General features: G+C 37.2%; 2 protein-coding genes across 5 annotated transcripts; both read right to left on the bottom strand.

Moving 5' to 3' along the window:
- Positions 1 to 5186: 5186 nt before the first annotated feature.
- LOC112037997 (HIPL1 protein) lies at positions 5187 to 9669 on the bottom strand. The gene is made up of 7 exons (XM_024070801.2): positions 9174 to 9669; positions 8864 to 9021; positions 7645 to 8442; positions 7350 to 7566; positions 6711 to 6889; positions 5954 to 6195; positions 5187 to 5777 (listed from the first exon to the last, which is right to left on the bottom strand). Exons 1-7 carry the CDS (start codon positions 9262 to 9264, stop codon positions 5378 to 5380), a joined length of 2085 nt encoding a protein of 694 aa, XP_023926569.1. The 5' UTR covers positions 9265 to 9669; the 3' UTR covers positions 5187 to 5377.
- A 12385-nt stretch (positions 9670 to 22054) lies between these two features.
- Positions 22055 to 26227, bottom strand: LOC112037998 (protein NUCLEAR FUSION DEFECTIVE 4). Of its 4 annotated transcripts, none has more exons than XR_010623545.1 (3): positions 25615 to 26227; positions 23362 to 24620; positions 22055 to 22345 (listed from the first exon to the last, which is right to left on the bottom strand). XR_010623545.1 is itself a non-coding variant. In XM_065759816.1 (2 exons), exons 1-2 carry the CDS (start codon positions 26074 to 26076, stop codon positions 23424 to 23426), a joined length of 1659 nt encoding a protein of 552 aa, XP_065615888.1. In that variant the 5' UTR covers positions 26077 to 26227; the 3' UTR covers positions 22055 to 23423. The 4 variants fall into 4 exon arrangements, 1 of the variants encoding a protein (XP_065615888.1); XR_010623549.1 differs by having other exon boundaries at positions 22055 to 22386; XR_010623546.1 differs by having other exon boundaries at positions 22055 to 22399.
- Between the last annotated feature and the right edge of the window lie 323 nt (positions 26228 to 26550).

Raw genomic sequence — 26550 nt, forward strand, 5'->3', positions numbered from 1 at the left:
TAAATATTGACTTTTTGTTTCATTTGATTCAATGTTTCAAGACTTTTCTAATTAAAAATTAAATATTCTTTGTATCCTTTGGTTTAATGTTTCAAGACTTTTCATCCTTCACACATACCACAAACCTCTCTGCATTTTAATTTACCATTTTCACCTCTTTCACTTCTATCCCTTTATATATATCTGACCATAACCCTTCATACCATCCCATTGCAAATACACGACCAAAAACGATGTCATTTACCTTCAATCTTTCAAGCTCTAACATTATTGTTTCATCTAATTCTACCCCGTATGAGTTAGCTACAATGAAGGAAGGAGGGCTTGCATTTTATATTGAGTGACAACGACAATTACTATTTTGATGTTAAGGTCGGACATTGTGGATTTACGGGTTTTGTAAATGATGGTGATTGACTGTGGAGGTTTAGAATGTGTATTTTGTTTTAGAATTAAGGAGAAAGAGAAAGATAAATTAACTTTTATTCTATAATATTCTTCCAAAGCTTTTATTTTTATTTTTTATTTCTCATTTCTTTAATCGAATAATTATAATAGATATGTGTGTACAACTTATAATTGTTGCTTTTTATGATGAACTTATCACAAATAAAGTTCTCTAACAATTATATTTATACAACATTCTCCACAACTATTTTACATCAAACATTATAACATTATCCGTGCATCGCATGGGTAACTTACTAGTTATTGAAAGTCACTGGGAAAATTATTCATGTATTCTTTGATTCCATGTACTTTTGCAAAGTTGAGAGAGAAAGATGTAAAAACTAAATTGTGTTAAGCCAATTAAACAATCACATTACACTGCTTTACATATACCAATAAAATTGGGAGGGAAGCTAAGAAACTAACTAACAACTTCCCAACAGCCATCTGATGTGGCATAATAGAGTTACAAGTCACACTGACACATGTCAAATCTGTATCTAATTCTAATCATAAGCTTAATCTATGCTACTTTGTAGTTTACAGAGTGTATTTACAAAACTAGCTTTCCTACAGCTATTCTCAATACCCCCCCTCTAGATGGGGTGTATATATTGACAAAGTCCTGTCTTGTTGAGTAGCAATGAGAACTGATGTAAAGCAAGGGCTAGCTTTGATAAATATGTCAGCAAGTTGATTTTGGGTAGGAACATAAAAGGTCATGATTAATCCTTCTTGAATCTTGTCTCTAATGAAGTGGCAGTCCACTTCTATATGGTTGGTGCTTTAATGGAAAATAGGGATAGCTGTAATATGTAAAGCAACTTGACTATCACAATATAACAATATTGGTTGTGGATGTGGTATTTTAAAATCCTTCAACAAATTTACCAACCAAAAAATTTCACAAACAATCTCTAGAGATTGTTTGCTCCTTCTTGGTCTTCCATGAAACCAATGAACTCCCAATACAGATACAATAGCCTATGAGAGACTTCCTTGAGTCTGGACAAGCTGTCCAGTCAGAATCAGTGTAGGCTTTGACATGTAACTCTTATTTAGCATTAAAAAAAATGAACCTTGTACTAGACATCCTTTTAGGTACTGTAAAACCCTATGAGTTGCATGTAAATGAGGCGGCCTAAGCTTTTCCATAAACTAAGTCTGTGAACACAATAATTCAAATCAGGACTTATTAAAGTGAGGTAAAGCAACTTATCCACCATCCTTCTATACATTCTCAGGTCATTAAGTAACCCTCCTTCATCTATAAACAATTTAGAATTATGTTCCATAGGACATTTCACTGTTTTAGACCCCAAAACACTTGCTCCTACAATTAAGTCCAGCACATACTTTCTTTGACACACAAAAATTCCTTTAGAGGCCTAAGCCTAAGAAATACTTCACTGAATCCAATTCTTTGAGTTTAAACTTGTCATGGAGAAATTTCTTGAACTGATTAGCAGCAAGTACATCATTGCTTGCTACCAAGATGTCATCAACATAAACAAGAACTGCTTGAACAAACCCTTGAGTTGGGATGACATCAAAAATTTTGGCAAACCATTGCCTACTGGCCTGTTTTAAGCCATACAAGAACTTAATTAACTTGCATACCAATCTCTCCCCCTTGCTGCTAGACCGAGTAAATAGAAAAGGAGGTAAGTCCATGCAAACCTCATCATTGAAATTGGAAACTCGTTGGCACACTCTTTAGCTAAGTTTGCTGTCTATCTCTAATGATGTATCTTGGATGAGGGATCCTCCTCCTCTTGCCTTAGAGGCTTTGTTTCTTTGATGTAATTGTTTCTTTTTTGTGAATGATAGTTTTTTCCCTTAAAAAGAAAAGAAAAGAAAAGTATATTTGAGCTTAAAATATGTACCATAGCCATATAATATACAAACTATTGATCAATTATTTTTATCATATGTGAAAACCACATCTTGGAGGCAAAGATGGCCCTGGTCCTGACTTTTTTTTTTCTTAATAAAGTTCATCATTTAACAAAGAAAGAAAAAATCCAATTGGTTTGTCATGCCAAGGATATTAACTATTAAGCCACACATATGATAGATATGTGCACCTCACACTTCAGGTTCACTTTGGTCCCCCCTTAGTAATAATTGTTATCACACTAAATACCTGTTGGAGAAATTCCAAAAGAATGTTTTCTCAATTTGTTTACAGAGGTTCTTCGACAAAGCTGGACTCAACTTGAAGCAACCAGATTTGAGTCTGAGTGATCTATCTAGAAGGTGAAGGTTGTTTTTTAATTGATATTTCCCAGATTTGAGTCTCAGTGATTTTCCAACCCACTCTCTATTTTATATTATTTCCTTTTTCATGATATCTAGATTTAACTTCAGTATACTAGCAAGTTAGAAGCAATCTTGTCATAATCTTTTCCTGTCTCTCTTTTTAATGCTATTCTTTGTTGCAGTTTGGTCAACATATTCATGTTAATGAAGCATCTTTGGTGAAGTAATCAAATCTTTGTGTGGATAAAAGTCATGATTCCAAAGAGAGATAACTAAGTTGAGAATCTAACTTATATAGTTGTCCCTCTAATGATCCATAGTCTCTTACTCAATCCTACAAAGTTAGTTCCTAATCTATTATAGTTTCTTCATCACACTGTTAAAGGATCTTTGGTAGTGATTTTTCAAGATATTCTCTATGAGTGTTGATTTCAAAAGATATGTGTCGATATTTTTGTAGATACAGTCACCCTTAAATAATGAATTACATGTTTCTCAAATTCTAATTTCTACCATACTTTATTCATTTAGTGTTGACTTTTCTTTATCTTAATTTGGTGGGATTATCAAAATATCCTTTTGAGTCTTTATTGAAGAGGGATTATAAAGTCGAGATTCTTGAATATACAGTTTCTCTAATGATTTATGATCTACTTAGTCGTGTTTAGTAATTATTATTTAATACTTTAATAATTGTAAGTGTTTTTGGCTTGATGATAAACAATTAGAGTGTCGGTTGTACGCGGTTTAAGTGATTGTCTAACAAATTATATTCTTTGTGGTTCTAGATGTTTGTGAATCAAACACCACTTCTCATTTCCCACTATTTACCTATCTAAAAAAATAGTGTCATCAAAGAATTGACTCCCAAGAACTAAGAATTGGACCAAAGACACGTTATCAAGGGAGATGTCAACTCACACGAAGTATTATGAGCCTTGTTAAAATAAAAAGGTATTTCAAAGATTAGATTCTTAATCCAAGATTTTATGCTTATTAGGTAGCAAACAAGTGAATCTTGGAAGAAAAGGACCTCTAGGTTGTAGTTTGTACGGGCTCTCAAAGAGTGATTATATCCTTTCGGAAAATATTGGAAGCCACTGGGAAAATTCTTCATGCACTTCTCTGATTCCAAATACTTCAACCCAAAGACCAAAGTTTTAAGTACCATGTAATTTCCTTTGATGATTGTACTAATTTTCGACATGTTCTTGATATCTCGCATCTTAGATACACTGTTGGGCATTTGGGATGCCCTTACTAATAGAGTTATCACATTTAATAGTTAATACCCGGTTTACTTCCACTATCCTGAGTCTTTGGATGTATCTAATGAACAAGTCTCCCATTTCTGTGGGCTTAGAGATAGGTGGTTGGTAGGCTTTCTATCATATCCAGGCCGGCCCAATAAAATTTGGGGCCTAAGGTGAAAATTTTATATGAGGTTTTTTATATGTAAACATTAATTAAATAAATTTATATAATACTAATTAAATTAAGACTAATTTGATGTAAATACAAAAATTGATGAATAATACTAACAAAATTAAGGTTAATTTCATATAAATGATTGAATATCATAGTTGAACTATAAATTTAAGCAAAAAGAACTAATTTTTTTAAAAATATATTATTTAAAAAAAAAAAAAAACTTACTTTAACTTGGATATATGACTATGAATAGTTAAGTACAGTTATAATCTAATTTTTAATTTTATATATTCTTTTTAAGAGAAAGAGATAGGTAGATATTATTTGGGGTGTAGCTTTGTAGGAGATTAGTTTACAAAAATTAAGATCTCAAACTATTAGAGGAGATTAGTCATCATTAATGATCTATCATATTTGCATTTTTTTTTTTTGGGAAATGTTTTAGGGTTTCAACTGGTTTAAATTTCTATTGGTCTCCTATTTTGGAAGCCTTGTTAGAAATGAAAAAGAAAAATACTAAAGATATTACAAAATATTCATAATAGAATGTAATAATGACTGTAACTGATAAATTTCAACAATTTAATTTATTTGTGTTTGAATTACTTTTTTATGTGACTTTTTAATGTGATTGGTTACATGTCAAATAAACTTAAACTTAAACCTAGTACCAATTATTTAAAAAATATTATATTTTTATAAAATTTTGGGCCTTTTTCCGAGGAAGATGGGGCCTTTATTTTTAGTAGGGATTTTTTTTTTGGTTGTGAGGCCTTAGGCCCAGGCCTTGGGCCGGCCCTGATCATATCCAAATTCTAATACAGTGATTTTGAAAAATGACAAAAGCTAAATAACAAAGTGTATATTTTATGGAGAGAGAGTTGAGTCCACGCTGTGCAGTGTGCATGTTCACCGCACTTGAGTTTATTGTTCAGTCAGTCTATGTAGCCGTTCTTCAAAGATGGGGATATAATAATTAAGTGTGAACTCATGCCAAGTTGCTACGAAAATTTGTTTTGGTTTACTTGATACAGGCCATATAGTTATTGGACATCTACAATTCATGTTTCTCTAAATGTTGATAAAATAGCATATACTTGTTCCAAGGTGCAGAATCTCCTGTCCTGCAACCATTTCTGTGTATTCCACAACTTGTTACATAGTACAAAAAGAATCACATGCCATTGCAACAAACACCCCCTCTTTATAAATAACATGCAGATATTACAAAATACTAGACAAAACCAAGCAAAAGCAATAACAGAGAAGAGAATAGGAGCACTACATTGTTACATGGGTCACTCAACTGGCTTGCATGAGATTTCGGAGAAGAAGGACTTGGACTTGCAAGACTAGTAACATTTTCCTTTGAACAAGTGTAATTACAACGGCTAGGACGAACAACTCTGTAAACACCACTGCTGGCAAGGATATAAATATCCTTCCGGTTGTCCTCCCCGAATGAGTAAATGTAACCCAAAGCTGGAAGAGAACTTCCTGGCAGGGAACTGCATTGTAGAGGAGAGTCAGCTGCGCAGCTGAAGGGAATTTTACTACTGTTAAAATTCCCACTGTCTACTGGATTCTCTATGCCAGCCCATAGGGCAGTTGCATACAAATCTGCATATAAGTACCTGAAAATAATGATCGAGCAAGTTGTTAGCAAGGATCAATATTATTGCAAAGATCAGCATGGTAGTCCCAAGAATAAATCTTCATTCTTTTTTGGTTGACAGCTTTTGTAGATTATCAGCATGGTCAGTTCTTCAACTTGTCATATCTACATAGAATGAAAAAAGAGCTCATTTACCTTCCATACATACAAGGATCAGTCATAGACCGATAGAAATAGCCCCCTGTGATTGATGCTGACCCTTCCTTCTGGTTTACATCAGAATGGGTATATCCCATCACAGGAAAAATTGGGCTTATGGAACTTGGAATTGTATTTCCACCAGGTGAATCTGGAGGAGTGTAAAGAAGGGGGCCCTCATAAACACGCCAGCCATAGTTTCCATCCTTGGTGATGATATCCACCTCCTCATATCGATCCTGTAGGTAATCAAAAGTGTCATATATGTTCAGAAACAAGTGGTCTTGGGGTTGTTTCTTATTCCGTGGCCTCTGAACATGCAAGTTCATAATGAAATGAAGATGCATAAGCATCACCACAATAGCAGAAAGAAAATGAAGCAATTGCTGAAATTGAAATGTCCTTACTCTAGAAACACAATGGACTCACTTCAAATTCTACCTCGAATGCAGAATAGAGAATGAAAAAAGGACATCAACTTTCTGACATCTTTGTAAATTCATATGAAACCATTGGTAAAAGAGACCTAAATATTAATCTGTGGCAGTGTGAGATGTACTTGATGCAAGCAAGACAGTGGAATTAATTAATCAAGGGCAATTTTCAAAAAAGGCTGGTCACAGTCATGTTTTTGTGAGGAAATCCTACCAGATGCTTCATAAAATTGTATCTCTTTTATATATATGTTGAATAATGGTAGCATAAAAATGGCCAGTCAGATACTATTTAAACTTGAAAAAGAAATAACTCAAACCTGCCCAACATCAGCACACATAAAGTAGGAAGGCCTTTCAGAATCAAAACTACAGCGCCAAGGATTTCTTAATCCATAAGCCCATATTTCGGGCTGCAAGCCTGTATCTTCCTCATAAGGATTATCTTTGGGGATAGAATAGTTTCCCCATAGATTGAGTTTAGTGATTTCTGCAGCACCTGAAAAGACAGTGCAATGGACAAGAGTGAGAAAAAAAAAAAAAAAAAAAAATGCAAAGTACTACTTAAACTATGCAAGTGAACCAGCTCCTATTTACACTCCTCCATTGAGAAAATATCATGTCTAGGACAATTATATTTATAATCATGATTTCAGAATTTCAATTTTTTTCTTCTTCTACTTTTCCCCTTTTTCTGATTGATCAACACAGAGTCACTGGAGCAGACAGATCTTTCACATAGTCCTTTTAGTTCCTAGTAGAAATTGGAGAGAGCAAGCAAGGTAGGCAGTGGAGTGATTCTTTGAACAAAAAGTGTACTTACAGAGATATGAGATAAGTACCCATTCACAGATAGGAAGATATGAAGAAGGAAGCAGATTGGATAAGTAACGGATATTTAAATAAATAACAATAATAAAAAGAAGCTATATGAACCAACATTCTCTGCTGATACTCACTTGGCATGTTATCAACATCAAGCCTCATAATCTTGCCAAGCAATGATTTCTTGTTTTGGGAAAAATTGTAAGGATCGCCTGTACCACCACCATCTCCCATCATCAAGTATAAATACCCATCTGCAGGTCCAAAGAGTATCTGCCCTCCGTGATGAGATGTATATGGAAGGCCCATAGTAAATATCCTTCTCACTTCTGTTGGCTTGGCACTTGTTGCCTGGGAAAAAGATGAAGTCATTTCTAATCATTTGAGTTAAATAAAAATTGAAAAAATTCAGTGTTTAGAGATTTGTACCAAAGAAGGCTGGGATGCGGTACCATTAGCAGTATACTCTGCAACAACACTTTGATACTGGCATGGCTGGGCACCATTATCAGTTCCTAGCTTTGAAGGATCACAATTGACATCTGAGTTACATGAACATCTTCCAGTACATCCGGACCACTTAGCTTTATCACAATTAAACGAAGCAAAGAATCGCCCGTTTTGTGCAAAGTTTGGATGAAATGCAATACCCATCATGCCAAATAGAGTATCAAAATATACTTCATCAGTTAGATCTACAAAAGGATTGGATTCATCAAGCCCTAATGCTCCTCCCGATCCTTGATCAGGAATAGTTGCTAACCATATCTTTCCTTGTTGGCTAGCAAAAAATGCACGGTTTGACCCATCAGGATGAGCAGCCATACTGAGGTAAGATCCATTCCCTATCTTCTCAAGACACAAGCCAAGTGGGGGGCTAGGAATTTCGGTGTTATTTAGCGTAACAGGTTGACCATCAAAACATACTGATGCAGTACTGGAAGCTCCACCAAATGCATTGCAGAAATCAGTTTTAGACTGCCAGAAGTCAGTCAGTTTGCTAAAATTGGAATTGACTGGTAATCCAGCTTGACCTTTTAGTGAAGGGGCAAAGGGAGACTTCATGAAAGACACATTTTGGCATGTATCCCATACATTAGAGCAGAAGTTATTTGCTGCTTGGCTAGATTGGGACGAATTTGCTGAAATAGTGGAGTTGCAAAGTATAGGAACTGGCCGGGGTGTAGAACCAATTGTAAATAGCTCAGCTGAAAATGGATCGCATCTCTATGCACCATGATAGCAAAGAATTGAAACACATCATAATTCATACATCTTTATTTAGAACATTTGAAAAATGGCACATACAACAACAAAGAGAAGATTCAATCATTTAGTATGTTTACGAGCTTATTTGCCTAAAAGAAATGCTAATATTTAACTCAAACTTCAGCAAGACCTTCATAAAAGGTAGCTAAATTGAAAACCATTTCCTTACGAATGCAAAAATAAAATATGTATTACACATGCAGCAACTGGAGGAGATTAAAGGACAGTTCTTATAAATGTCAAGTTGACAACATCTATTCATCCAAAACAACCTATAAATTAGCATTGAAACGGAAACAAATACATCATGCTCTACCTACCTAAAATCTGAAACTTGGAAATGTTTTTAAAAATAAAATAAAATTTAAGAACTTCTTACCGCACAGAGTATTGATTTCATAACAGAAGCACATCTAGAATCAGAGATATTCATTGCTTCGAATTGCTTCTGTAATTGTAAATCCTCTGTGGAGTTGCAGCATGAGCTTGCATTGTAAGAACAAAACTTCAGTGTGGTGTTCAGGCTTAAGGGTGCCGCTACACCAATTAAATCAGTAGAAATGACAAGTCAGTTCAGAATTGAAATGGATTCTTAAACATAAGGCACTGAAATTTTTTTAAAAAAATCTGCAAAATTTAACTGCAGAAAACAAAGAGGGGGGAAAAGTATGAAAGGAAATTAAACCCACTTGAATCAATGCATAAGGGATGTGAAAAGGAAGCATCAAAAAGCAGCAGCAAGCTACAAAATAGGAGGGCACTAGCAAGAAGGCGACCCATCTCAGCAAACAAATAGACAAAAAGCAGATATTCTACTATAACATCCCTCCCTTGAATCTGCTTGAGAGTCTAAAGCAGCAGTAGAACATGACTAACTTCCAATAATTAATGGCAGATTATATACAAAGAGAAGGTTTGCTGGCTCCTGAACATGCTGCCCATTACCAACTTCTCTGTATCTTTCAGTTAACTATTGGCCCATCTACACATTCTATCTTTGACTTTGTAGGGGAATTCATTTTCAATTCTCTTTCTCAAACATATTTTACATACCATTTCCAACTTATCTCTCTCAGCATCCACAATAATTTTCAACTCTCTCTCTCTCTCTGGGTTAACTGCAGCTTCCAGAAGAAATTTTTTTTAACAAATTTCTTTTCAAATTGATGAATTAAAAAAAAAAAAAAAAACCCTTTATATTAAAAGATTTATGCAATAGCATGATCCAAAAAAAGAAAAAGAAAAAAAGGTAAAGGATAGAGACAGAAACTAGAACGGTTTACATAGTTGACTTTCACGAATTTTTTATTCCAAGTATTTAAAATAATGGTAGTGGTTGAGAAGAAAACCACTGGTTTTCCCAAATGAACAACTTGCAGAGATCTTGGTTGGTTCAATGGTTCTGTGCTTACATTGATTTCCCTTTTATGGGTTCAGCGTTTTCAACCTACACTAAAGGGCAAGCCTAAAAACTTGACCAAAATTCAACTATGAACGAAGACCCACTTGCATTAACATAAAGGGAAAAAGAAGCTGAAAATAGAGGGGTCCAGCAATGACTGTGATACCAATAATATGACAAACTAACAAAGATATGAATGGAAATATTAGTTTTTTTTCTGCTGAATAATGGAAATATTAGCTTTAACTAAAACTAGAGCCCTTGTAGATAAAGAAAAGAGACATCACATGCTGGACATAAATGTTAGATAATGTTTTCTGGCGCAAAAATAATAGAATAATCACCAGGTCAAGGTCTACTCACAGTCACGTGTGTTTAGTGAAAATGTCTCTGTAATAATGGTTGACAATAATAGAGGCAGAAAGTGGAAAAGGGGCTTCTTGGCTTGATTTATTTCCTGAAAACTGTTTTCTGAAAACATAGAAAACAAAAATGTGTGTGTGTGTTTTTTCAGAGATTACCATTGACCAATTACCAATCCGACGGTTGTGGTTCTACTCTTCTTTTATCATATATATAATTACCAATCAGACGTGCATGTAACATATTACTGAGATGAACTTTGAGGAAAGGAATCAACTGGTAGTGAGAGTGGACCCCATGTGAGATTGGAGCAACTTTTGTACTTCCAGAAATGCCTGTTCCTGCTTATCTGTTTTTGACTGAGCCTGACTCTAGCATGCAACATTGTAAGTCAATATTCCAGGATATTTGTGTACAAAAATAAAAGATTCCATATTTTGTGAGCTTAAAACTGTGTCACCTTTTTTTTTTTTTTTTTGGCGTAGCCTAAGATTCTTTATTTATTTAATTATTATTATTATTTTTAAAGAAACAAACAAAAAGAGTGAAAATGTTGAATGAGAGTGGAAAAATTATATTACACATAATTGTCGGTTATATCTTTATGATATTTGTTAATAAAGTATTTTAGAAGAGTATTTTTTTTTTATAACTATTTAAGAAGAATATTAATTTCACTTTAAGAGAAATATAAAAAACCTTTTAAAAAAAATAGTTTTTTTTTTTTACCATAAAAAATTTCTAATAGTATTTTTTAAAGCTAAATGAATTATTTTAGAGAGTCTGTTAACAAAATATTGTTGAATCTTATAAAAATAGGTAACGTGTGGCTACATAGAAAACTAGTGAACCCGTGTAATGGTAATGCACTGATCATCAATTGTAGAATAAAAAGAAGATTCCAACTTTTGTCTTAAAAAAAAAGAAAAAGAAAAGGAAAATCCCAACATCTCAAGTCTAGGATGTCCATTGGTCAGATTTAAGAATATACGAATTTGATTCGAAATGTAGTTTGTGTTAAGACATTTAAAACTCGAATTAAGTTTGATTGTTGATTAATTTTTTTAATATTAATCTATATATATTTCTAATTTGTTGGGTAAGATTTATTTCTAATTTAAATATTAAAAATACAAGTGGAGCTAATTTTTTACTTAAAAAAAAAAAAAGCAGTGCTGTATATTTATGTTGTGAAATGAAGTTGCTTAGCTGACCAAGAAGACAAAGCCAATGAAAACTCAAATAGTCAAATGTAAGAAATGTTAACTATTGGATTAATATAGCAGTATATATGGAAACGATATATATAAATGAAGGGAAAATGCTAAAATTATTACTACTTTTTTTTTTTTGAGAATCTATTACTACTTATTTTAAAACAACTAGCTTACAATTTGAAGTGATAATGAAATTTAAGGGGGTGGCTTGCGTTTTAGGATCACCTCAAGAAATTCTCTTGTGCAATAATATGATGTGTGTAGAACAAGAGACTACATACATCCATAGGAATAGTTAGATGTTTGAAAAGTGTTGGACTTCCTTGTTAGGGAGAAAAAATGATAATGAATGTGACAAATCCATCATTAGGGGAAAAAGTGATAATGAATATGATCGGATTCACACAAGTTTCATCACAGTACAATAGCTCTCTTACTACATGATATGCTGCTAATTTATGTGTGTAGAGTAATTCAAAAAGGTGCACCTCTAGAATGCACATTGTAAGGACTCAATTTGGATTTGACCCTGAGTACGAATGAGTTTTCAGTCCAACAAGCCTAAACAATAAATTTTTAGAGCATGGGTTCAAGGATTAGGCGCTGGCCATCGTTCCCCAAGCATGAACTCTTTTATAAAAGAAAATAAAACACTTAGAGTTAATTTACAACTGGGGGGATGCTCCTCGGACTGTGGCTGAGGAGCCCCTTTTCTTCTCCATTTTCCCCCCCCTCTTTTTTTTTTTTACTTTACTTGCTTTTCTTGTATAGTCTTCATCTTCCTATCTCCTTCTTCCATCTGTTGATCATCCATTTGCCTCTCTCCTGGCCGTCCGTCCCATCAGAGGCCTTATCAGTACTCAAGTGGTTCACTCTGATCAACGTTGCCCTGCTAAGGGGTTATATCCCCATTAATGCGGCCAGAGGGGTTAGGTGAATGCATTAAATGCGAGGGTGACAGCTTACTTTGGGCCTGGTCTTTCCCAAAAATCATTCTTGTCAGGCCGAGGACAAGGAGGTCCTCGGCGTGGATCCGGAAAAGAGGCTTTCCCCAATTTAGCCTTGAATGGTCAGTATTCCTCGGCGTGAGCCTTGGGCCTGCTACACGATGGGCCGAGGCTATCAGGCCCACGGGCCCCATAATAGCCCCTCAAAACCCTGCTGCACGTTCCCTCGGACGGGGAGGAGGGTTTTGATACCTGCGGGCCCTCTAGACGAGTCGCCCCACTTCGGTTCGTGTTAATGCTGGCGACTTTTCGACTGCCCGATGCGCGTTTTTGGCGTTTCAAGATTTAATGTGTGCCCACATTAAATTTTGGCGGCACCACGTTTCCCACTTTCAACGATATGATGGTAATTGTTCGGTGGGGATCTCTTACTTTTATGGGCAAGCGGTTACATTTTGGGAACCTAAGTGGGAGTATAAGTACTTGTTTGAACCGCCTGGTTTCCTCATTTTCGCACTTACAATTATTGATGCGTATGATTTGAATCTGGTTCAACTTGCACACTACCTGAAGAGCATCGTCATACTTCTGTAAGTCTTCTTCTTCCAGTGACCCCAAATTTTCCTTGGTTCTATCCTTTCTTTTCTTCTTCAGGAATTTTTAGTTGTCCTTGAGGGGATGGGTAAGTTTAAGAAGTTGGTTGAGTCTGACAAGATGATGAACAAATTCATCGTAGACTATGGGATACCCAATAATGTGAGTCTGAAGTACTGTGAAGAAGGGGAGTGGTACATTAAGAGGAGAGAGGGTGAAGTCGTGATCCCGATAGTCGCTTTCGTAGAGGGAGGGATGAGAATCCCTATGAGGCCAGTGACTCTCAATTACCTTAGGCATTTCCGCCTGGCTCCTACTCAGTGTACCGTGAATGTATTTAGGATATTAGGATGTGTAGATATCCTGAATGAGAAAATGGGGCTGAGACTGACTCACCACGATGTGAACTAGTGCTACAACCTTCATCACCTGAGGGGTAAGACGTACTATATGAAGACAAGGGACGATAGGGTTCGTCTCATCCAGTGTCTTCCTGATTCCAATAAGGGGTTGACCCAAGATTTCCTTATAGTGTCGGGGGAGTGGCACAACGGTTTTCATTGCCCAACAGTAGAGGGGGAGCCAGGTAGGGTATCAGAAGTAAAAGACAATCTAGGTTTCAGTATTTTCAAGTTTTATAACTGTATATCCGATTTGGTTGATTAACCATAGGAGTTTCACTTTTCTTTTCGCAGATCCGCACGCCTTTGCACGTCATTTCCACCTGGTTAACAAAGCGGATTTGGAAACCGTTCTTAGGTCGGACCTTTTCCTGAACGAAACTGATAACCAGGTCAGAGCTGCTCATCAAATCCTCGGATGCGACCCAGCTCAGAAATCATTCCCAGTCCCGAAGCACGTAATTAGAGCTCGTGACCCTCAACTTACGCAGATTACCGTGGTGGAGGACGGTTTTGCATTTTTCGAGGGGTCTTATATACCTGAAGGCATTCCGCTAGCAGGTCCCTCCTCGTCCCAACAAGTAACGGTGGCCGAGGAAGGACTATCTAAGAAGGCAAGAGAGGTGGTTGAACTGAGTTCTTCTAAGGACGAATATAGCGTGTTCAACCTAGCTGATCAGTCCGAGGATCCCTCTGGTGATTTAGGAGACCCTCATTTGTCCGAAGCCGATCTCCAGTCCCTAAGAGTTGGTACTCAGGCTGAGATGGGTTTAAAAAGACAGCCCCAAACCAATCTTCTCGACCTGCTCGAAGGCGGTTCCAAGAAGGGTGTACCGGAAGAGTCGCAGCCCCAGCCCCCAGCACCTCCACCCCATATTTTAACTGTGTAAACCAGGTCGTCCTCTGTCCCCACAGTATCAGACCCTCAGACCGAGTCTCATGACCCGAAAAGGAAGAGACTTTCCAAGGGTAAGGAGCCAATGGATGGGAGCAAATCCCATTCCTCGCCCGAGGAGGGTAGATTTCGCAGGCCTCCGAAGCAACTGAAGCTCGGTGGTCAACGGAAAGGTAAGAAGGCCATCCAGCAGTCCGAGGCTTAAGCCTGGCTGCCTGCTGCCATGCTCCATGATCAGCCTCTGATGGATAACGCGTCGATGCGGGAATCTCAAGGAGCCGAGGGGGCTCTCGAAGCCGAGGCCCTGGAGAAATCTCTTCTTCTTCCCACTGACATGGCTGAGCTAAGAAATATGAGTGGGTTAGAGGTTGTCCTTGACCTTAAGAAGTATCTAGGCATGGTGGGTCCTTTGGCACCTATTTACTTTATTCAAATTTTGTCGCCTAGTACCTTCCTTTCTCTTTACGGAGTTACTTGTTTTTATTGGCAGGCTATCCAGGCCCTTTTCAGGTTAGGCGAGGAGGTCGATGGCCAGAGCAATGCCTTAGCGCAAGAGCGTGACAAGTTCTTGGAAGCTGCTAATACCCTCAAGAGATCTGAGGCCGACCTAAAAAAGGCGACCGAGGATCTGGAGGAGATGACGAAGGCCAGGGATACTGCTATCTCTGACCTAGCCGTGGCCAAGAAGCAAGCTGAGGATCAAACTAATCGCTTGCAAGACGTTGAGGGTCAATTACAGACTGCTAAATGGGACATTGCCTATATAAAGGAAAAGTTGACCGTGGCAATCCATGAGAAAGGTGTTGCCGAGTATGTCAGGGACGAGGCTGTGAGAGCCAAAGACGAGGCGGTATTTGCAAAAATAGACGCTGAGCGCTCTGTAGAACAGGCAGAGGAGGAGGCTTTCGCAGATGGGGTGGCTAAGACTGAAGCCACCCTTCGGGCTCAAGTTCCTGCAGTGTGCAGGCATTACTGTTCTCAGACCTGGCATGAAGCCCTCAACCGAGCAGGGGTTGATGCCTCATCTGACCTTAAGAGGGAGGACAGGGTATATTACCCTTTTGCAATTTGCGAGACTACACTTGCTGCTCCTGAGGAGGGGTCCTCGTTACCAGCGGTTGAGAGTCACGATAAGACCGCCGAGGATATATCTTTAACTGACCAACCACCCGAGGAGGTTGAGCCCCAGAGAACGTTGGGGGGAGTTATAACTGAGGGTCAGGAGATACCACAAGACGTGGCGAGGCCTCCGGCGGACCCTTCGAGACCAAGCCCTTAGGCCTTGGCTAAAGCCTTTTGATTTGCTTATCGAATTAATTTGCCTACTGAGTTGGGGAGACTAGTATATGACATAGGATAATTTTGTTTATTTTCTCTTTTATCTTCTCTTTTATCTCATTTTGTTTCTTGCCTCAGTGGCGTTGTAAGGAAGTTGTATACTTTTCGTTTGAACTGAATACTTAATACTTTGCTTCCAACTAATGATATTTTCTTTTATTTGCTTTACTATAATATTCTGCTCGATATTCGTATTCTATTATGGAGTTAGCCTCATGAAACCATCTGTTATTCTTCAAATATAAATCTAAAGACTGTATTATAGCTTGACTCTAGGTAACGCTTTGGTTTTTCTCCAGATAGTTATTTTCTCCATGGGTTCGAGTCCGAGGACCATGCAATACCCTGGTTATGTCTAGTACTTCTATTTTTCTATAAGTATTTAGTTTTCCATAGGTTTGGGTCCGAGAACCATATAATACCTTGGTTCTGTCTAGTACTTCTATTTTTCTATAAGTATCTAGTTTTCCATAAGCTTGGGTCCGAGGACCATACAATACCTTGGTTCTGTCTGGTACTTCTATTTTTCTATAAGTATCTAGTTTTTCATAGGCTTGGGTCCGAGGACCATGCAATACTTTGGTTCTGTCTAGTACTTTTATTTTTCTATAAGTATCTAGTTTTCCATAGGCTTGGGTTTGAGGACCATGCAATACCTTGGTTCTGTCTAGTACTTCTATTTTTCTATAAGTATCTAGTTTCCCCATAGGTTTGAGTCCGAGGACCATGCAATACCTTGGTTTTGTCTAGTACCCAAGTATAATGGTGTGAATAGTTTTACCATAGGCTTGGGTCCGAGGACCATGCAATACCTTGGCTCTGTCTACCACTTCTATTTTTCTGTAAGCATCTAGTTTCCCCATAGGTGTTTGAGTCCGAGGACCATGCAATACCTTGGTTCTGTCTAGTACCCAGGTATAATGGTGTGAATAGTTTTACCATAGGCTTGGGTCCGAGGACCATGCAATACCTTGGCTCTGTCTACAACTTCTATTTTTCTGTAAGCATCTAGTTTCCCCATAGGTTTGAGTCCGAGGACCATGCAATACCTTAGTTTTGTCTAGTACCCAGGTATAATGGTGTGAATAGTTTTACCATAAGCTTGGGTCCGAGGACCATGTAATACCTTGGCTTTGTCTACCACTTCTATTTTTCTGTAAGTAGGGGTTTGTCCTCGGACCGCCTTACTGGAGATGATTCCTCCTTGGGTCGGATTATTATCTTTACACGTGGCATTGATCTCGCCTCCAGCTCGAGGCCCCATCTTTTTCATTTATGAAGCGCCCTTTGTCTATTCGTGTTCCGCGCTTGACGCTTCGGTGCATGAAACGCGCCTTCATTAATGTCCTCGTGAATTAACACGAGTCCAACGGTCTACGGCCTCCTTGGAAATTGGTAGCTTCATTATTAGCCCAGCTGATAATTCTCTTTTCGAACTCTGCATGAATTAATTCTCACCAACCCCCATCCCCTATATAAGGTGAGGAGATGGTTTCTCCACAATCCATGAACTTCCCAACACAAACAGAAAAGATACATCCTTTCAGCTTCCCAAACCCTTTTAACAACCCCGTCGGAATTGTGACTGGAATTGGCAAATATGAGGCGGCTTTGGGTGGGTGTGAGGACATCCGTGCCAAAAGCCATTATGGCCGCAGCCCCCACTGGGCTTCCGGTGCGGCAGAATCTAGGCGTAACCCCAATGGCGCCATACAAGGTGGCCTGGAGGGATGTTGTTAAAGTACCTAACGTCTTTCCTCGGAGCGCACCCCCGACGAAGAAGACGTGCGAATTCACATCATGGGCGATGCTCGAGTGTTGCTGTCTCCAACGGCCAACACTCGTGAAAATTGGAGAGAATCAAGGGAACATCATGGGGGAAGGTATCCCGGAGCCCCTGTATCTGCTCCTCTCTTTGTTTCAGCTCCGCCGCTCCGAGAAGGGAGTTGTTGGTGGCCTGGGAAACAAAATGGCCCCCCCTTCCCTGCTTTTTGTGTCAAGCTCTCCCATTCTCTTTATACCAATAAAAGCACGGCTTGACACTTCCCTCCGGCTAGCTTTTTAAAGGTGGCTCTACCTGGGCCTCTGATTGTAGAACTAGCTTTTAGGATTAGCTTGTAAATTTGTTTGTGAAACACGCCTGCCTGAGCCTCTGATTGTAATTTGTACTGTTTCTATTTATGAAATAATAATATCAAGATTTCTCTTTTCGCTATCAAATCTTCTATTTTTTTTTTTGCCAACCTACTGTAAAACGACCACTTAGAACAATCGCCTGGTGCGCCGGCCAGCACCCTAATCCTTCCTACAGACGGCGCCAATTGTAAGGACTCAATTTGGTTTTGACCCTGAGTACGAATAGGTTTTCAGCCCAACAAGCTCAAACAATAAATTTTTTCAAGGTTTAGGCGCTGGCCGTCGTTCACTAAACATGAACTCTTTTATAAAAGAAAAGAAAACAGTTAGAGTTAATTTACAACTGGGGGGATGCTCCTCGGACTGTAGCCGAGGAGCCCCTTTTCTTCTCCATCTTCCCCCCCTCTTTTTTTTACTTTACTTGCTTTTCTTGTATAGTCTTCATCTTCCTATCTCCTTCTTCCATCTGTTGATCATCCATTTGCCTCTCTCCTGGCCGTCCGTCCCATCAGAGGCCTTATCAGTACTCAAGTGGTTCACTCTGATCAACGTTACCCTGCTAAGGGGTTATATCCCCATTAATGCAGCCAGAGGGGTTAGGTGAATGCATTAAATGCGAGGGTGACAGCTTACTTTGGGTCTGGTCTTTCCCAAAAATCATCATTGTCAGGCCGAGGATGAGGAGGTCTTCGGCGTGGATCCGGAAAAGAGACTTTCCCCAATTTAGCCTTGAATGGTCAGTATTCCTCGGCGTGGGCCTTGGGCCTGCTACACGATGGGCCGAGGCTATCAGGCCCACGGGCCCCACACACATAAAAGATTACATAATTTTTTTCTTACACGTAAAATACATATTTATGTTTATATTTATATTTTTGTTCAAAATTAAGTTTAAGTTTATATTTTATTTCTTTAAATAATTATTAAATATTAAAAATAATTACTTGCAAGTTGATACTTTATTAGTTTGATGTTACTAAAAAAATGTTTTAATTTTTTGTAGTATAATTTTCTTTTAATATTTTCTTCCAATTAAAATATACAAAAATAGCTCAATATGAGCGAGAAAGAGATGAATAAGTAAAACAAACCACATAAGGTGTACAGAATGTGACTTGCCATGTGAAATTACAAGTCCACATGGTTTAGAGCAATTTGACAAACCTGCCTCATGACAAGCAAGGTTTTCAGACCCGGACCTGACGGGGAGGTTAGACCGTGAAAATTGGGAACCAGATTGAAATTTGGTTTTTTAAGCATAGAGAACCAGGCATATGTGGCAATTCCGTGAACCCCTAAAACCGAGGTTGGGCTGCACGGTTCATGCAGAACCGGTGGCAAGAACTGTGCGGTCCAACCTCTTAGCAATTTTTTTTTTTTTAATAAAAACAACTTAACACAATTTTATTATACTTAATTAAATTATTCGTCTCTTACAAGGAATAAAAAAAATTTATAATTAAAATCCTTTAAAGATATTCAATTTTACTTCAAAAATTAATCATAAATTTTAATGTTTTCATGGTTATTATTTTATTTTATTAACTTTCTTATTTAATTATTAAATATATGCTTGAAAACCATTAAATTTCCCTCACATATATAGATATATTAGTCAATTTTGCTAGTTTTATAAATTTAATATATATATTTAGGCTTTAATTACTTATTAAATTAATTATGATGTCATCACAGTTCGACTCAAGTTCGACCTCGATTCGACCTCAAAAACCTTGAACCTCTCCCTTTTACCGTTCAATGAACGGTCTGGGTCTGAAAACTTTGATGTCAAGCACTAAAATCCTCAAACATGTCAAATGACAGATTATTGCGTTGCTTTACTTATGTATTCTATATAGATTCTTATCATTAATCTTATTTTCAAGTTAAAGTTAAGCTAAACTTTAACGCTTTGACAAAATGTCTTTTTTTATTATTATTTTTTTAATATTCTTTCTCAGAATGTATAAGCTTATTTTGATATATATATATATAGAGAGAGAGAGAGAGAGAGACTAGTATATGAAATATATAAAAATTTTATTGCTTAAGAATTATGGAATGTATTAGAAAAATATAGATATGAATATATGATTATACTGCAATTTCTTAATTAAGTAACCAAAACGGTGACTTTGGTATTATAAAATTAGTATTTGACTGAAAGACTGAAATTAGCACCTGCAAACTTTTGAATAGAACCGTGAGATTGCTCTTGTTTTCTGGAAAATAATGAACCTGTTTGGAACTTTGGACGCTATATCTAATATCAACGTCTGTGAAGCTTACCCCACCCCCCCCCCAAAAAAAAAAAAAAAAAAAAAAAAAAAAACAACAGGCAGAGGGAGAAATGTTGATACTAAAATAGCTAAGGATCCAAATTCATCTGAGGAACTTAAGAAACTTATAACTTTTTGGGAATAACTAAAAATTTCATTAATTAAAAGCGAGTGCGAAGAAAATTGTTGGGCTCCCTTAGTGGAAAACACAAAAAGTAGGTTTACAATAATTTTGCCACAATTATTGAATAAATGCAAACTACCTTTTTTGGGTTTAATTGTCATCTGATGTATTGTTTCTCTCTCTCTCTCCCTCTCTCTCTCTCTCTCATTGTAGTTCTTTTCTCATTATTATTTTTTTCAAATATTTTCTAGGTTCCTCATTCTTGGTGAATCCTATTTGATATTAGATGGATTCCCAGCATTCTTCAATTCATCTTGATGCTGATGATTATGTGATCTCAATATATTTTTTGTTTACATGGATTTAGAAAAATATGTTGATAAGATTCTAGTCCAGTGGAAGAAAGGGAAGAAGAATTGATATTTGGAACAAGGAATAAGGTAGAGAGAAAGAATAAGAAACAATGGAATTCTTATTTGCATGAGCTTTACAGTCCTTACATTCTCCTTATAAGCACTACCTATGTAACCAACTACCTACCTACTTGACACTCTGGCCTAACCAACTAACAACCCACAATAGCAATATAATCCATTCTGCAGTACAGTCCAGTCACGGCACCCTCAGACGCACTCCCATGCAGCCACACATGCACCCCTCCGCAGTAATATATGCACCACTTGTGCACACACATGCACACTCCCCTGCACCCCTTACACACACAGTTGTCACACCTACACACACCCTTGCAGCGCACCACCTCTGCACACCCTTACACCTACTTAAAAATATCTACAAATATCAAGCCTACAATTATCACAATGCCTTTTTACAAATATTTACAAATATCCACCCATGCATACCTTTACAAATATCTACAAATATCCACACTATCATACTACAGTACCTATCATATGTATAATCTTATTGTATTTCATTTTATTTTCCATCTTTGTAAAAATTTTTTTCTTTACATATTAGATATCAAAAAATATTTTGCTTTACTCAAATTTTGGTTCTAGCATAAAACTTATCAGTACTTTCTCTATTAGTTATATAAAGTAAAATGTGCACACATATGGAATGAGCATAAAAAAAAAATTATTCAATTTATTTCGTGCAAATACATGTTTATGTATATGTGTAAGTTTATCCTCATGTTGCTTTTATGAAAATAAAGGTAAAATACTATTTTGGCTCCTAAACTTTATCAAAAATTTGTTTTTTGTTCTTCAATTTTAAAAAGCTCTTTTTTCATCCTTAAAAATTGTAAAAAATATATTTTCCCCCCTAATAGTTTAACTTTTCAATAGTTTAGAAACGAAAAATTTTAAAGCCATACAACACAATATCTTCCAACTCCTCCACATAGGACAGTCCAACACAATATCTCCCAACTCCTTCACATAGGACACTTCAACATATGACAATTGTCTCCTTGCTGACAATTGCTGTATAAACTTTTCAACTCTTTGTTATCATACCTCTTTGTAAATGTAAAAGAGTGTCCTTTATGTATTGAGTTTAAAGTTTATGCACTAGCTTAACAACTATGGTTCATTCATAAACATACAAACACAGATTAAGATAACTAATAGGGTTTGGCTTCCCTCCAGTGGATTTGAGCACTGGAGGGGACATGACACTTAAACATATCTTATAATGGACACATGTTAGTCCCGTGTCCAGTCCTATGCTCCTAAGAAGGAAGCCTCGCCCTAACCAATAAATCTAGATTTTTTTTGATAGGTAAGTTACATGCACATTCAGTAGGTTTTGAATCCACGATCTCACCCTCCCTAGCTAGCACTTGCAAAAGGAGGAATTGCTAGTTAAGCTAGAGCTCATTGGCAACTGATAAACCTAGAAATTAATGTTCAAAAGCATAAATTCATAAATATGATACATAGTTGTTCAACAAGACGACATCTGGAGGTCGCATGTGTTAAATAGCCTGTTTCTGAGCAGGAACAAACTCTCTCTCAATAATGTGTATGTGTGTAGTACACAAATATGTAGGTATATGCATAAGCACAAACAGAGATATAATAATCATTAATTATTTGAAATCCTTCATATTTACAATTTTCAATTTTGTCTTCTTGATATTCTTAAATTTTTCTCAACAATATAGTCCAGCTCCAGCATGTCACCTCTGGTTGAACCTAATCCATAGATGTGCAGAGAGGATGATGCAATCACATAACTACCAGAAGAATCTGTTGCTTTTAGAAAATCATGCACAAGGATCTAGCAAAGGAAAACCAACTAACCATACATTCATGCCTCACAACTAGAGTCATGTATGAGCAATCTGTATGCTAAAAAGAGTGATTTCTCTAGTAAGATCACTAACTTAAACATCAGGGACTTTTGGCCAATGCCACCTACATTAATCATTGTGTCAAATAGGTACTCCATTACTAAGTCAACCACATAATCACTGTATCATCAAGACCCATTGTTCAAACAGAATATTTTGGGTGAAGGGCTCTTGAACCTTTTTTCGACTGATGAATCAGCTGAGAATTTCATCAGTCAAAAACCAATTGCCCACTACTTTTCAGGTGATTAATCAGATCTAAACTGTGTGATATTCCAAGCACATGATTTTTTTTTTTTTTTTTTAATTCTTCATAAACAATGTAAGTTATTGAAAAAAAAAAATCACTAAAAAAAGCATCTAATGAGAGGGAAAAAACAATAAAATTTGTGGGACAAACACAAAATAAACTACACCAGATTCATAACGCAAAACAACTGTCTGGTGGGGAAATATTCTTATGACACAAGGGGGAATGAAGGGACTTCCAACTTAATGGGACATGATGAACACTTAATACTTCAAATGGAAGCAAAAAAGGAGAAGAAACCAAAGAAGTCACGGATTGAAACTGGAGGCATATAATAGAAATGACAAAGGGTTACTTGGGGTAATAATGGGATGGAGGGTGAGGTAGTGAGTTCAAGAATGTATGTGTGTGTGTGTGTGTGTGTATGTGTGTAACCTCCAAAAAAAAAAAAACAGATAAAAATGACGGAGTTGACTCCCTCTTCTCCCTAGAAAGGCCAAGCAAGCTCTTACACACATATCAACATGTAGAGAATACAACAATGAACATGTTATGTTACAAGAAGCAACTAGAAAGAAAGAGAGAGCACTTTGGCATTTATGATTTACCTCTTTTGCTCACTGAACAGAAGCACTTGACTCCTTCAAAGTATTTTACAATCCTCAACACTTTATCCCCTCAAAGAATGCATTAGTCTTTTGAGTATAACTTGATTATAGAAACTTTTTGTCCGAAAGTACAACCCCAAGGCAGCAAGAGACCCCAAAAGAGTAGCAGATGCCATGATAAGAAAAGATAACATGAAGCATTGAGTTCCAGTGCATGTTTTGCCAGCTGCTGATGCTTCTTTGTCATATATATAACCAACAACTCTCACAGAAAATATATAAGATCCAACAGGACTTGCTATGGTAATTGTATTGAATATGGTACCCATATGAACCACGCCAAATATCTCAGAAGTGATAGTGGGCATTAGTGACCATTGAGAACCATAACAAACACCCACCAATACTGAACCAGCATATAGAGCACCAGGCAAACCAGAAGCAATCACCAAATGACCAACGCTCAAGATTGCTAGTGTGATGACCATGAACAATGGCCTTGCACATCCTCTTGAATGCAAAAAATAATCTGATATGTAGCCAGCTCCAAAACGGCCAAGAAAATTCCAAATGCTCCACAAAGAAACCAAAGTACTTGTCTCAAAGCTGGTGTATCCAAGAGATCCTCCTATCTGGCTGATGTTATTCACTGCAGCAAGTCCTGAGCCCATACCACATGCCATGGCAAGAAATAAAATCCAGAAGTCTATAGTGCGCATAGCTTGCAACAGATTGAGATTTTGTTCTGCCTGTAAAGTCCTTCTATCATTATTATCCATCTCTTGATCAGTACTGCTGGGCAAATAGTGATACCCAGCAGAATCTTGTCTCGCATATATTTTCTCAGCAACCAGCTGGTTGGGATCATCCGTTAGTTGGTCCCTCTCAATAACAAGAGTCTGTGAAATCCTATCAGAATCTCTTTGATGGGCTCTAATTGCTATGCAAAGAGGTGAGGCAAGCAGCAGCATGAGCAGCACAAATGTGATGACACGTATTGCAAATTGAAATAAAAAAATTTGCTCAAATATTATAATGGCCATAAGATAAGCAGCAATGACCAGTGCAATCAATGAGAAAGAATCTAAGTGTTTCTTTTCATCTCCTTCATTGGTGCTGTTGATTCTCACAAACCACATGAGCAACAAAGTATTAATAGTAGGCAACAGTGCCAGCATTAGAAGATAGGATGTAGGCTTGTTGGTGAATATTGTCTCATATACTTGAATTAAAATTGCTCCACTTAAACCAAGAAAACCCTAGCAATAGATAAGAATTATTTTCAATATCCAAACTTAAGTCCTTGCTCCTAACAATCCAATAAGAAAGTAAATTCAAACTCAAACAGTAACAATGGCGTAAGATATGACATAAGACCTGTTAGGAAGGTGAACTTCTTTTCACAAGCTTAGATCTCAAAAAGGGTTAGGAGATGAGTGATGTGGAGCAACAAACATTAATACCATTTGATTAGAAACTTGAACTTCTCAAGTATATTCTCCCTCCTTTCATGTAATAGTGGATTCCACAAATTAAATTCATGGTGGGACTTACCACTCATTTGAGATGTGGGATTATCGCTTCTAGAGTGTGGTACGGAACATTTATGCATTCCATATCTCAAATCGGTGGCCCGTATGATTTGCACGGCTTATTGGCAACTTAGCAAGTATGTCAGTTTGTAAGTTTTTTGTTAGTAAAGCTTCCACTACCCTAAGCATTCCTCTTAACTAATCATTGGATAAAATACTATAAAAGCAGTTGTAGAAAGTAGAAACAATAAATGATGAAAAGTAAACCCCTCCCTATCATCAGTGATGCTGTTTCAGAATTGGATGTTGGTCTGAATGCAGAAGACAGGTAAGTCAGTTGGCAGCAAAAGCCCCACATATTTTCATTGCAATATTTTTCAAGTAACACCAAATAATTAAGCTAAAAAAACTACTTCCTCTGTCTGGCTCTCGTTTAATTGGTCTTCTATTGCATTTCCAGATGTACTAAAAGATGATATTTTTGAAAAGTCAATAGACGGAATATTAATAACTCTCTCAATTTACAATCTACTTCATTTGAAAAGTTGATATCTCTTTTCTATTATGTTTATTTAAGTACTTTTGAAATCCATGACAATTTTCACGAAATATTTTACGATTGTCAAGGTAACGAATTGCCATGACAGACCATAATAAAGTAATGTTATTAACAATAAACCCGTCAAAAAAAAAAAAAAAACTCAAAAGTTTAACGATGTACCTTCATAATGCCAACAATAGTGCCACTATAATTAGGAAAGTTCCTAACCCCAGTGACCACATTAGCAGTGTTGAAGAAGCTCTGCGCGTGAGCCGCCACCAACATGAACAAGCACATGGCCGCCATGGGAGGCCGAGGAATCAGCCCAACAACGGAGGCCCACATCAGGAAATACCCCAAAAAGCATTGAACCGCGCCTGCCAGGTGGACCAGCCACGGCCCAGTACGGCGGCGGTGATTAGCTGCTGTGGCGGAGGAGTAGAGGACGCCGGAGAGGACGCCGGCGTTGGCGCCTATGTCTTTGAAGACAGACACGGTGTCGAGCGTGGATTGGTCGTAGGCTTGGGTTGATTTTAGAACTGAGGAGTAGATGGAGAAGGTGTAGAGAGAGCCGCTTGTGCATTGGATCCATATGCTGGCTATGGTGGAGACCCATTTGGTGTCCAGCTTCAGCACATCCATTTCTTATTGTTTGCTTCAGTTTGATGAGTTGGGTTTTTTTTTTTGTTTTTTGGGCTCTCTTTTGGTTATGATAGTTCTAGCATTTTTCGGTGTTAAAACTTAAAAGTGGAAGAACTTTGGTTTTCATATAAGAAAAAACCGTAAGAACTTGGTAAAGTGTAATGACTTTGAGTTGGCATTCTATGGTCTTGACAGTTGGGCAATGATTCCAGTACATGTCAGTTCTTACTGTACGGAATAATTATTCTTAAAACTAGTTTATAATTTGTTGACTTGTTGATTGTAAGTTAACGATAAGTAATAGATACATATGGGCTGTAAGTGTTAAAAACTTACGGTCTGCATAAGTTAATAAGTTGTAAAATTATGTGTGTAATTGTGTAAAATTTTAAAATTATTCATTAAGTTCTTGACATTTGAGATCAAGTTCACAAGGAGTATTATTTTATACTCGAATCAATATAGGCTCCTTGA

Source organism: Quercus suber, unplaced genomic scaffold, assembly GCF_002906115.3.
Source record: "Quercus suber isolate HL8 unplaced genomic scaffold, Cork oak 2.0 scaffold_17, whole genome shotgun sequence".
NCBI classification, from domain to species: domain Eukaryota; kingdom Viridiplantae; phylum Streptophyta; class Magnoliopsida; order Fagales; family Fagaceae; genus Quercus; species Quercus suber.

Coding starts and splice junctions, on each gene's coding strand:
- LOC112037997 (XM_024070801.2), bottom strand. CDS start 9,264: ATGGGTCGCCTTCTTGCTAGTGCCCTCCTATTTTGTAGCTTGCTGCTG. Junction 7,567..7,644: donor CCGCATCCCAGCCTTCTTTG/GTACAAATCTCT, acceptor TCTTTTTCCCAG/GCAACAAGTGCCAAGCCAAC. Junction 6,196..6,710: donor TGTGTGCTGATGTTGGGCAG/GTTTGAGTTATT, acceptor GATTACCTACAG/GATCGATATGAGGAGGTGGA.
- LOC112037998 (XM_065759816.1), bottom strand. CDS start 26,076: ATGGATGTGCTGAAGCTGGACACCAAATGGGTCTCCACCATAGCCAGC. Junction 24,621..25,614: donor CTATTGTTGGCATTATGAAG/GTACATCGTTAA, acceptor ATCTATTGCTAG/GGTTTTCTTGGTTTAAGTGG.